The sequence below is a fragment of the Brassica oleracea genome, chromosome C8, assembly GCF_000695525.1.
Source record: "Brassica oleracea var. oleracea cultivar TO1000 chromosome C8, BOL, whole genome shotgun sequence".
NCBI classification, from domain to species: domain Eukaryota; kingdom Viridiplantae; phylum Streptophyta; class Magnoliopsida; order Brassicales; family Brassicaceae; genus Brassica; species Brassica oleracea.
Window position 1 is genome coordinate 39,095,157 of NC_027755.1, and position 13,430 is coordinate 39,108,586.

The 13,430-nt window shown below is 35.3% G+C and overlaps 1 protein-coding gene across 1 annotated transcript; it reads left to right on the forward strand.

The window, feature by feature from the left end:
• Positions 1 to 408: 408 nt before the first annotated feature.
• LOC106311882 (alpha-glucan water dikinase 1, chloroplastic) lies at positions 409 to 9,368 on the forward strand. The gene is made up of 33 exons (XM_013749206.1): positions 409 to 612; positions 821 to 1,103; positions 1,357 to 1,398; positions 1,494 to 1,594; positions 1,687 to 1,765; positions 1,882 to 1,973; positions 2,065 to 2,218; positions 2,487 to 2,885; positions 2,990 to 3,097; positions 3,204 to 3,299; positions 3,387 to 3,527; positions 3,616 to 3,704; positions 4,024 to 4,158; positions 4,299 to 4,461; positions 4,699 to 4,788; positions 4,876 to 5,061; positions 5,196 to 5,258; positions 5,337 to 5,399; positions 5,486 to 5,545; positions 5,649 to 5,801; positions 5,907 to 5,990; positions 6,197 to 6,373; positions 6,484 to 6,590; positions 6,667 to 6,880; positions 6,965 to 7,068; positions 7,167 to 7,299; positions 7,425 to 7,550; positions 7,864 to 7,974; positions 8,202 to 8,300; positions 8,365 to 8,538; positions 8,614 to 8,706; positions 8,800 to 8,915; positions 9,004 to 9,368. The coding sequence occupies exons 2-33, from the start codon at positions 861 to 863 to the stop codon at positions 9,206 to 9,208; spliced, it is 4,200 nt and encodes a 1,399-aa protein (XP_013604660.1). The 5' UTR covers positions 409 to 612; positions 821 to 860; the 3' UTR covers positions 9,209 to 9,368.
• The last annotated feature ends 4,062 nt before the right edge of the window (positions 9,369 to 13,430 follow it).

The following is a 13,430-nucleotide window of genomic DNA, read 5'->3' on the forward strand; positions in this document are numbered from 1 at the left end:
ATTTTCGTAGATAAAGTGCAGGTGTGGGGTTAAAATCTCAAAAAAAAAAGGAGTCAAAAGAAAAGGTTAGTTTTCTGTTTGACTCCAAGTTTTGAGTCACTTTTGCAAAAAGCCCTACTACAAAGCATATAGATGAATAGTAAAAGCTTAAAATATCTTTCTGTGATTCGTGGTTTGTGAATGGTAGAAGCAAAAAAAAAAGTATGTCGACCAAAGAAGAAAAAATACAAAAGAGAAAGAAAATATCAAACAAAAAGACAAAAAGAAAAATAGAATTAAAATAAAATAAATTAACGTTGATAAGAGATTCTATATTAAAAAATAATGAAAATATCACAAAGTAGGGCCCATAGATACCGACCATCAACGGGGCCCAAGAAGATTCACACACGAGACTGGGCTCTCACTCTCTACCGTTCGTCCTATTGGACCGAATCACGAAGAGACACGTGGCGTAATCGCACGGATAAAGTGCCCCTCGTCTTACTTCGATTACACGTGAGTGTGTGTGGAGTGAGTGAAGAAGGGCGACGAGCGATTGAAGAAAACATCACTCAAAGATCATCCAAATCCTGAGTTTTCAGATTTCTTCAATTCCTGTTTGCTCAACAGGTGAGAATTGTTTTTGAATTTACATTCAATTTCGCCAGGTGAATTGTTTTTTGTGTAATTCTTCTCTTATTATGTATATCGAACTTGTTCCCATTAGCTGATGAAGTAACTGCTACTGTCTTAAAAGTTGAAAAAAGAAAAAAAATATTTAAAAGAAGAAAAAGTGTTCTTTTTTTTTGTTTTATTTAACCAATACTTTACTTATCAGATCCACCAAGCTTTGATTCAACTGTGACAAGAAAGAAAGCATGAGTAACTCCGTGGTTCATCACTTACTTAACCGGGGTTTCACTCGTCCTGTGAGTTTTGAACATCGTAACAAGCTCAACTCGTCTTGCCTTCCTGCTGTGGGGAAGATTGGCAAGTCAAGTCTGGGTACACAGTTATACGGGAGAGGTCTTAAAAAGACAGGACGGAGGCTGATCACTGAGACAGGAAGACCTGTTTCGTTTGTTACACGAGCTGTGCTTGCCATGGATCCTGCTTCTCAGGTATATTCTTTTTTTCTTTTCCTTTTCTTATGGAGATCTTGTGGTATCTGGTTTGATGGGCCCCTTCTCTGTGGAAATAAAAAAAATTTAACTGCTTGTTTATGACTTGATTTTGTCTCTTATAAACTAAGCTAGTAACTGAAAGAACACATGCTAAATGTTCATGAGTGCCTTGTACATTGCTCCCAGAAACGAATGCATAAGATTGTTTTCATATCGATATGTGCTTAAAAAAGTTTCATCTTTTTTACAGACGGTGGAGAAATTTAATCTTGACGGAAACATTGACTTACTGGTAAGTCTATCCTTACAAACAATGGATATTATTTTGTTGGTTTTAAATCCATAATCTTTCTGCGAATAGTAAGTTTAATTCATGTAATTCAATAGGTTGAAGTCACTTCTGCAACTGTAAGAGAAGTGAATATCCAGATAGCTCACACAAGTGACTCATTGCTTCTACACTGGGGTGCAATACGTGACAACAATGAGTATGGTCTTCTCAAAAATGATGTTAATGTGTTTCTTTAAGCTTACTATGACACATTGTTTTGTTAACTTTCCTTCTTATTTTCCGTGTCAGGAAATGGGCTCTACCTTCTCGCTGTCCGGATAGAACTATAAACTACAAGAACAGGGCGCTTAGAACTCCATTTGTGAAAGTGAGTTTTAAATTCATTCCTCTACATACAACATTACATCGCTACTTGTGGTGATACGATTTCCAGCTGATACCAACTTAAGATTTTCAAATGGTGCTTTGTGTTCTCATTCACAGTCAGGTGGCAACGCTTACCTTAAACTAGAGATAGATGATAACGCCATACACGCTATCGAGTTTCTTATATTTGACGAAAGTCGGAACAAATGGTGAGCTTGTTTTCTCTTCTTCTTCCTATTTTAAATTAACAGATAGCTACCTAAATTTTAGTGTCGTTTCTCATAATCTTAACATATGCAGGTACAAAAGCAATGGTCAAAATTTTCGTATAAACTTACCCACGGAAAGGAATGTGGATCACAATGTTTCTGTCCCTGAGGATCTTGTACAGATCCAAGCATATCTTAGATGGGAGCGTAATGGTAAACAAAACTACAGCCCTGAGAAAGAGAAGGTAAGCCGTTGTACCTATACAAGCATATCTCTTAACGATATTTTTCAGTTAGATATTAAGTCTTTAATATCTGACCTGATCAGCAAATGAATGATGCCACGATGAGTTAAAGTTGGTTTTCACGGGTGGTTCTTGGATCACAGTGGAAAAAATAATACTTTGCTTGGATTATATTACGAAAATAGCACTTGAATAAGCTTGGCTGATGCCATAAAATATATTTTGTTGCTTTTCTACCAAGTACTCTACATTGTGTGTATATCATTAGGAGGAGTATGAAGTCGCCCGTACGGAGCTACGAGAGGAAATGATGAGAGGGGCTTCAGTGGAAGATCTCCGAGCAAAGCTGTTGAAGAAAGATAACAACACCAGTGACTCTCCAAAATCTAAGGGGACTTCATCCAGTGAACAGGAGTCGCAGAAAAAAGTTTCCAAGCAACCGAAGCAAAAACAATATTTTAGCACTGAGAAGATCCAGCGCAAAGCAAGGGACCTGAATAAGCTTATATGTAAGCACGTTGCTGATTTTGTCGACCCAAAATCCATATCCTCAACTGAACCACGGGCCTTAACAACTCTGGAGTTATACGCCATAGCAAAGGAGGAACAAGAAACTACTCCAGTCTTTAGCAAGAAAACATTCAAGCTTGAAGGCAGCGCGATTCTGGTCAGTTGATAGTATCTATCTAACTCTCTTTTCTATTTCTATTTGGTTTAGATACACATCCGACAAGTATATTCTAATGACAAGTCACTGTTCCCTCTATTTAGGTTCTTGTCAGTAAACTTTCCGGAAAGACGAAAATTCATCTGGCAACTGATTTCAAAGAGCCAATAACCCTTCACTGGGCTTTGTCTCAAAGTGGTGGAGAGTGGTTGGTGAGTTTTATTTTTAAATTTCTCAAACAAGAGCATACTTTTCACATTGATTGCATTTTTGTTTTGACCTCTTTTGGTCTGAGTTTATGAGTCATTGACACTGCAGGACCCACCTTCAGATATACTGCCACCAAACTCTTTGCCAGTACGTGGCGCTGTTGATACACAACTGACTATTGCCTCAACAGATCTTCCTAGTCCGGTATGACTAGTGGAATCTATTGTAAAGCCTAATAGCATTTGGAACTAGAGATTGTATATTAAAGCCTCATTTTAACCAAAACTGTAGGTACAAACTTTTGAGTTGGAAATAGAAGGCGACAGTTACAAGGGCATGCCATTTGTACTCAATGTTGGTGAAAGGTGGATTAAAAATAATGACAGTGACTTTTATGTGGACTTTGCTAAAGAAGAAAAACATGTTCAGAAGGTGTCTCTTCCTTCTTGGTCTTCTTAAAACTCTTTCAATTGGGTCTACTCTCTCCTAGATACTTAAATTTTGATTGTTCATTTGACAGGATCATGGTGATGGAAAAGGTACAGCCAAGAATTTACTGGATAAAATCGCAGATCTGGAAAGCGAGGCCCAGAAGTCTTTCATGCATCGGTCAGTTTTTTCTGTTTCTTATTTTCGTGTTTTAGACTTGAAGAAGCTTAACTGGCATTCCTTTTGTTAAATATTTTTCTGCTTCAAGTCCCTTCCAAGCCAGTGACCCAACTTTAGCTGTTTCGTTAGTTTTCTTGGGTCATACAACTTACAGCCGATGGTCCATATACAATGATCGCTAATACAGTGACTGGTCCAAGTTCCACAATTACTAAATTTATACCCTCAGTCATAAGTTCTTTTGTGCATGAAGTGATTTGCAACTTCCGGAAAGCACTGACCTTAATGACGGGGTAAATATTACTTTTTGTATTTGTAGATTCAACATTGCAGCAGATCTTGTGGACGAGGCAAAAAATGCTGGTCAGCTGGGCTTTGCAGGGATACTAGTTTGGATGAGGTTTATGGCTACAAGACAGCTTGTGTGGAACAAAAGCTATAATGTTAAGCCAAGGTACAGTTCAAATAATGTGATTCTTATTCTGCCAATTATAATATCTTATGGGAGCCTTCTAACTTGTTCTGACATATGGAAATGATGGATTCGCTTACAGCGTCGTTCAGTAACTTACACAACTCGCTACTTTATTGCAGGGAGATAAGCCAAGCGCAGGATAGGCTGACTGGCGGTCTACAGGACGTTTATGTAAGTTATCCAGAGTACAGAGAACTCTTGCGGATGATAATGTCTACTGTTGGTCGAGGCGGTGAAGGAGATGTTGGGCAACGAATCCGAGACGAAATTCTAGTCATCCAGGTTGGTCTTTATATTCTCATAACCTTGTCAAAAAGATTTTTACTTATGGCTGAACAATGAAGGAAATAAGATGAAAAGCTCTACATGAAGAAATCCTAAATTTACGTTGTGGTCATTTCCATCTGGCTTGTCAAGATGGGATGGGATGCCCTCGTTAGCCTGCAGCTTCTCTATTTATTTGAAACATGATTAGATAGTTTTGTTGGTTATACGATTGAGTGAATATCTTGTTTGCAGAGCAAAAATAAATGCAAGGGTGGAATGATGGAGCAATGGCATCAGAAGTTGCATAACAACACTAGTCCAGATGATGTTATCATTTGTCAGGTATTTGAACTTTAACCCTAATAATATAATGGTTCATGATTCTGTTTCCAGTCTTAAATCTTTCTCTCGAAACTTTTCTCTCTGTAGGCTTTGATGGATTATATCAAAAGTGACTTTGACATGAGTGTTTACTGGAAGACTTTGAATGACAATGGCATAACCAAAGAGCGACTCTTAAGTTATGATCGTGCCATACGTTCTGAACCAGGTTTTAGTAGTGAACAAAAGGATGGTCTCCTCCGTGATCTTGGACACTACATGAGGACTTTAAAGGTTGATTCCCCTTCTGTTAGCCGCTTTTTTCACGAATCTAGCTTCACCTTTCTTCTGCAAGCTCGGTCTGATTTCCTCTTCTTGTTTTTACTGAGGGATATCATGTAATTTGTGGTCTTCTTTACTTTTCTTAGGCTGTTCATTCAGGGGCAGACCTTGAATCGGCTATACAAAATTGCATGGGCTACCAAGACGATGTAATGCCGTTATACTAAAAAGTTACAGTTAATGATTCTTCTTGGAATTGGTAACTGATCGTTTTTGTTGACTTTCAGGCCAGAGGTTTCATGGTCGGGGTGCAGATAAATCCTATATCAGGATTGCCTTCTGGATATCCAGTACCTTTCCTCCCATCTTATTTCAAGAATTTAATACACCGGTCAAATCAGTACAACTTACATTGTGTTGACACTTCCCTCAACAGGACTTGCTTCGTTTCGTCCTAGAACATGTTGAAGAAAAGAATGTTGAACCACTTCTTGAGGTGTTACATTTTTCTATCTACTAGTTCGATATCATTTTTTACTATTGATTTGACCTCTTTGGAACGCATCGTATATTTACCATGAGAATGGAAAATGATGTAGGGTTTGCTCGAAGCTCGTCAAGAGCTAAGGCCACTTCTGCTGAAGTCTCATGACCGCCTCAAGGATCTATTGTTCTTGGACCTGGCTCTCGATTCTACTGTCAGAACAGCTATTGAAAGAGGATATGAACAACTGAATGATGCTGGACCTGAGGTTAATGGATTAATTACTCTTTATGATAAATTCTTTCTGAACATCATCGGTCAATAGTTTCATTAGAGATAGTCTCTTTTTCTTATATTGTGCTTTATATTGCAGAAAATTATGTACTTCATCAGCCTCGTTCTTGAAAATCTTGCCCTTTCCTCAGATGACAATGAAGATCTTATCTACTGCCTGAAGGTGAACATTCAGTGACTCTGCCAAATACTATAGAACATTATTCATAGACTGGTTTCACCAAGATCTACCATTTTTGGCTTCCTTAACTAGTCTAATTTACCTTTTCCACTAGTATAACAATGTTTTATACAGAATTAAGATCCCTCATGGTCTAAAATGTGAAGAGTTTAGACAAGATGCATGATTATGTTCTACTGGTTTTGCAGGGATGGCAATTTGCCCTCAGCATGTTCAAGAGCAAAAAAGATCATTGGGCTCTGTATGCAAAATCTGTTCTTGACAGAAGCCGACTGGCACTTCAAAGCAAAGCTGAAAGGTACCTTGAAATTTTGCAACCATCCGCAGAGTATCTTGGATCTTGTCTTGGAGTCGAACAGTGGGCTGTAAGCTACTCTTCCTATATCTGAAACCATCGTCTTTTTTTTTCATCCATTTTTTTTATATTTCCCTGAAACATGAGATGCTTATAATATCCTTTTAACCACTTTACCAGATTAGCATATTTACTGAAGAGATCATTCGAGCTGGATCTGCTGCAGCATTGTCGTCACTGGTTAACCGACTTGACCCAGTTCTTAGGCAGACTGCCAACTTAGGAAGGTTAGATGGGAAAACAAGTATCTAGCTGATTTTGTAGCAAGTTGCATCTAATGTTTTTTGGCTTTCTCTTGATCAGTTGGCAGGTTATAAGTCCAGTAGAGGTCGTTGGATATGTCATTGTTGTGGATGAATTGCTCACTGTACAGAACAAAACCTACGACAGACATACGATTATAGTTGCAAACAGAGTAAGAGGAGAGGAGGAAATTCCTGATGGTGCTGTTGCGGTACTTACACCTGACATGCCAGATGTACTATCTCATGTTTCTGTTCGAGCAAGAAATGGAAAGGTAAAAACACTTTCTCCATGGTGCCAAACGGTTGTTGATGCTCGTGGTCTGTTCATTCAGCTTTGTCTGGGTTTTCACTTGCAGATCTGCTTCGCGACATGTTTTGATTCTGACATCTTGTCTGATCTGCAAGCAATGGATGGAAAATTGTTGAGTTTAAAACCAACCTCTGCAGATGTGGTCTATAGGTGCTTGACAGATTATTAAGTAGAATTCTCTTAATTCGTTTTGAGAGCTTTGTCTGGGGATAAAACGGTGTTCTTACTTTTTGTTTCATCTTACTCAGCGAGGTAAACGATAGTGAACTTTCGAATCTAAGTTCGGACAACTCGGAAGAAGCCCCTCCAAGCATTTCTTTGGTCAAGAAGCAGTTTGTGGGTAGATATGCTATATCGTCTGAGGAGTTCACGAATGACTTGGTTAGTGTCTCTTTTCGTTACTTTTGAACATTCAACATAATACTTACACTTTGTGTTTGCATTTGCTCATGTCGAATAACTGACTTCACGGGTGTGGGTAATCAAACCCCATTATCTTTTTCTAGGTTGGTGCTAAATCAAGAAATATTGGATATCTGAAAGGGAAAGTTCCTTCTTGGGTTGGTATCCCAACTTCAGTTGCGCTGCCTTTTGGTGTTTTTGAGAAGGTTATCTCAGAAAAGGCGAATCAGGTACGATAGGGACTCTCTTAACTAATTCGGTTTTAACAAAATATGAAGAAACCTAGATGAATTTTGACCACTTGCATAGTTTAGCTGTTCTTTACTTGTGGTTTTCATCTGGAAATATTTTGAGTAGAGTTAGTTCTAATTCTTCTTGGGATTAATAACCATGGTGCCTTAGTGTCCATGACTAATGACACTAACATGGAGTTGTTGTTGTCTAAACCAATATATCTTGAGACTTTGCTTTTTTCATGATTGCCTTCACCCAAACTCACTCTCTCTCTCTCTCTCTCTCTCTCTTTCCCTCTGGATGTGGCAGGCGGTGAGTGAGAAATTGCAAGTATTGAAGAAAAGTCTTGATGAGGGAGACCAAGATGCTCTCGGAGGAATCCGTAAGACAGTGTTGGGACTAGTTGCACCCCCAGAACTGGTATGTCATATTGATTTTTTTTTTTTTTTACGTGAGAACCTTGTGACACAGTCATCAATTATTTGGCCCCTTCATTGATGCGTTTACCTTGCTTCAGTTTGTATGTTATTTTCTTGATACCATTGATCAAACTTGAACCTTTTAATTTTAAATCGAAGTGCATATATCTGGAAGGGGTAAAATGTAGAGATTTGCTAATAGACCTTTGCAATGGTTGCGGTGCCTAGGTTGAAGAACTGAAAAGCACTATGAAAAAATCCGACATGCCATGGCCGGGTGATGAAGGTGAACAGAGATGGGAGCAAGCTTGGGCAGCCATTAAAAAGGTCAAATCTCATTGCTGCTTAACTTGAATATGTCAAATCTCACTAAATGGCTATAAAGCCTCAGGTCTGGGCTTCAAAATGGAACGAAAGAGCGTATTTCAGCACGAAGAAAGTAAAACTGGATCATGACTATCTCTGCATGGCTGTTTTGGTCCAAGAAGTCATCAATGCGGACTACGCCTTCGTCATTCACACAACCAACCCTTCTTCTGGAGACTCATCAGAGATTTACGCCGAGGTAAATGATCTACCATGTGTGAACAAATGAATCTTTCAATTTCACCTGACTTTTTCTTTCTGTTTTTGGTTTCAGGTTGTCAAAGGCCTAGGTGAAACTCTTGTAGGAGCATATCCTGGTCGGTCTCTGAGTTTCATCACCAAGAAAAACAACCTCGATTCGCCACTGGTACTAAAAGCTAACCCCAAGTGTGTTTTTTTTTTATGTTTAAAAACTTTAAATAGGATGTTATCAAAACCGATTGGGCTATTTATTGTTCAGGTGTTGGGTTACCCAAGCAAACCGATTGGGCTGTTCATAAGACGTTCAATCATCTTCAGGTCTGATTCTAACGGAGAGGATCTCGAAGGTTATGCAGGTGCAGGTCTCTACGACAGGTACTTAAAACCTATCGTCATTGTCTTAATTACATTATTTCAATAACACTTGCGGAACAATGAAACTTCTCCTTGTTTTGTTTGGCAGTGTACCAATGGATGAGGAAGACAAAGTGGTGCTCGATTACACAACAGATCCTCTGATCACGGACGAGAGCTTCCAGAAAAAGATCCTCTCAGACATTGCACGCGCAGGAGATGCCGTTGAGAAGCTGTATGGAACTGCACAAGACATCGAAGGGGTGATCAGAGACGGGAAGCTCTATGTCGTCCAGACACGACCACAAGTGTGATCAAATTCTCCGACCACTTCTCAGTGTATACGATGACGTCCTTTGTCAAGCGAACTTCTTATTTGCTCTATAAGCAAAGAGTAAAAAGCATAAGCATATGTGTAGTACAAAATAACATCATATCGCATCGCTTATATATTAATTGAGAAGCATTACAACATTTTTTTGTAGCCACGTGTCATCACTAAAATGACTCTTAGAATCCTTAAAGAAACAAGTTGGTCCATCTAGATATATAATAAGTTTTTTATTAAACTAACCATAAATACATTATTAATGTGCTTCATTATTTTCTTAAATAAAATTACGGAATTGTCTAATATAGCTAAAATACATATGACAATTAATGATTTTGAATAAGAAAAATTGATAAAAATAAGTGTATTTTATATTATATATATTTGATCCATGGTTTAAAATTTTTGTTATGACATGATACACATGATTACAAAATCATATAAGTCAAAAATCTCATTTAATAAGTATTTAGATTAAAATATATATAAATATATATATATCTCATTTTAAATTAAACTATATGCCATACAAAAATACATAAATATTTTAATTTTGAAATTTACTTTGAATTTTGTTTGATAAAAATATATATATCATTTTAATTTCTTTTTAAAATATTATAAATTATTTAAACTATTAAACCCACAATGAAATTTTATTATCAGTAATTTAAGGTTTTTGTTATAACAGATACAAATGATAAATAAAACATATGAGTAGAAAATATCATTTAATAGATATTAATATTAAAATATACTATATATATATGTTACTACCATTTAAATTTAATTCTATACCATATTAAAAAGAAAAAAATATTTTTTTTGGATTATAAAATTTATTTATATGTTCACACCAATTTAATAGTATAAGTAATAGTTACTAACTTTTTAATTATTAAATATATATTTATAATTTCATAATATGTTAAAAACCCCAAAATATAATACATAAAATAAATATATATATATAATGTTCATTCCGCGCAATCTTAACCTAGTTACCATTAAAATGTAACATATATTGGAGTTGAAAGCTTATTCAGCTTTGGCTTTCTCGTGGTTTCTTCAGAGTAACTGAAACTGCTTGCCGTTTTAGTGGTCGAGCAAAGAGACTACGTGAAGTTTGCTTTTATGGTTTAGTGACTCAGAAGTGTCATTACAAGTCTAATTAACTTGGTAAAGTTATAGACTATAGTCTCTAGGATCAAAGTAACAACAACAAAACTTTACTTTTATCATTAAGATTACATTATTTGGCAACGTCCACGAAATAAGATGGAATTGAAGTTACACTATTCTTTCTGTTTCTAAGTTAAGTTAGCTGCCAAATGATAACCACCGGCCTCTTTGACTTTTCTGTTTTCTTCTCTATTTCTACTTTTATTTTTGGTTTCTACTAATTTAATGTCTTTGTATTGGAATCTCACGAGTGGGTTTCTCTGAACCCAACCACCATCTCATTCTCAGTAGTTCAGTTATTACATATTAGAAATGTATATCCACAGTTAAAGCACATAAATCCAAATGTGTGCACTTAAATAGAAACCACAATAATATGTAGAGATCACACTACCGGTTTGACCAATGATCCCAAGTATTACAATAATGTCATCCGCTTGTGTAAGAATCAAACACACAGATATTAAATTCATGTTTTCAACAAATAAAATCTTGGTTAAGATAGGGTGTCAATCAGTGAAAATTATGGTATTCACGATAAGTACCAGTATGAGGTAATGATCTAGCTAACTAATGACTAATGAGTTGGTTTTGAATTTTACGCAAAACAAAATGAAGGATTAGTATAAATTATCGTATCAATGCTTAACTAATAAGTTTAAGCTTTATTTCTTCATCTTTTAAGAACCCACTCTAATAGCGGAACTGTGGAAGAATCTTCAATCTATAATTTGGTACATTTAACAGATTTTATATCTAATAATATAGTTCAGGAGTATAAATCTCAAGTTATATTTATATAGCGTGTGTAGTAGATTCCGTATAACAGTTATTAAGGTTTATGAAACAAGTATCAAAGTTATGTTTGCCACTATATGGAATCTTATTATTATCATGTCCATGATTTGAACATCGTGCATGTCTTCTAATTTCTTCCCTTCGACTTCGAGAATATCATGCATGTGTATATTGTTCGTTGAGTAAATTTATGTACTACACCCATTAATTGCGGGTAGTAATTATTTCCATCAATGCTAGACATCAATTAAGATTATCTATCATGTGATGGACAAAAAGTACTATAGAAATATGAAGCACATAACATGTACGTATCATATTATTAGTATACCACCGTCGTACGTATTCTTATTATTTTTATTATATAACAATAAATTAGTTACAAATTGAGAAATAAGTAATGATAATTGGTGGGAAATTGGGAATATATTAAGGGTGGCATGCATGGATGATGGATGGGTCCCCAACATACGCACTCGAGCATGCATTGCTAATACCCAGCCGCGCGTGCCAACGAATAACTGTTTTATTGTATAGAATATGTTGATGCTGTTTAACTTTGTTTCTACAACGGTTACAAATTACAATGAACTAGGTTACGTGACTTCAAATGTACTGAGCAACGTATCCTTGCTTAAATTGCTACAACAACGCCATTAATTACGCTAACCAACAAATTCTTTTGTCAAACTTGAAATCGAGTATTCCAATTTCTAAATGCTTTTTGTTATGTCGTTTAACTAAGAAATCGATTCATTAAATGCTAGCAGAAATAATAGTTTGGAAAGAGTTTAGACTAAAAAGCATTAAAAATTCCCATATTTATTTGATATGAAGTAGTACAGATTAACTTTGAGAAAATGACTACAATATCACTAAAATTTTTTTTTTGTCACACATATAGCTTCTAAAAATAAAAAAGACCAAAATAGCATTTAAAGTTTTATCAAAAAAGATAAATATACACTTATATCCCAATGGTAAATTAATGAGTTTAGAGTTAAGGGGTGGGGTTTAGAATTTAGGGTTTAGGGTTTAGGGTTTAGAGTTTAGGATTTAGGGTTTAGAGTTCAGGGATGGGGTTTATGGTTTAGAGTTTAGAGTTAAGGGTGGAGTTTAGGATTTAAGATTTAGGGTTTAGGGTTTAGAGTTTAGGTTTTAGGGTTTAGATTTGGGGAGTGGGGTTTTGGAATAATATTTCAAATTTAAAAATAAAAAAAAAAAATTAAATTTTTCAAAAGATAAAATGTTATTTTGATCATTTTTGTTTTTGAAAGCTATTTTTGTGACATAAATTTAGAAATGTGCTATTTTGTAGAGTTGCCCATTAACTTTCTTATGATGTATTTTGTTGGAAAATAAAAATACTCAAATGTAGCTTTCATTAGAAGATTATATTTCTAGCTTTTTAAACTTTGGTTGAGAATTTTTGAACTTAATTAAGCTCGCGTCTTATATTCTAAATATGACATATTGACTAAATAGTCATTTTCAATAACAAGACGTCAAATAACTTTTTTTATTGAAAGACGTCTTTTTAATGATTTGCAACTTATTATAAAAATAAATTATACGTGAGTTCTTCCACTAACACATTTATACTAGGTCACTTAATTTCATATTATCCATAGCATCATTTTAGTAAAATGGTTAATAACTTATAAATTAAGTTTATTGTCACACCAAAAAAAATTAAGTTTATTGTCCTCGAAATATATATACTAATAGTATGAGGAGATGGTAGCTGACAGAAGGAACATATAGGGAAAGGAGAAAATTGAAAAAGACAACTTCAAGAAGCAATGCCCTTTTTCAAAAAAAAAAAAAAAAACTTCAAGAAGCAACAATAAAATAATATTTATAATTGTAACTTCCTCTATTTGTCTCTATAAAGTTAAGAAAAATGTTTTCTTAGAATAAAAAGAGAACACTAACTAACAGAAAGTAAAACAAGAAGAAGAATACATAATTTTGACTGTCATTATTATAAGGAACATAGCAAACACAAGACTTCCCTTTATTTTTGGCTACATGCATATTTTCACACACACACAAACATACAACGTTTCAGGCTTTGTATTGCTGCTTGGGAACACTTCCTCTCCAGTCTCCCCAACAGTTTTCTCTTTTGACCAACTTATATTATATTAATTTGATTTTACTTATTTACTTAGCTGTATATTTTCATTTTCAGCGTTGAGACTATTAACATATTATATTGTATA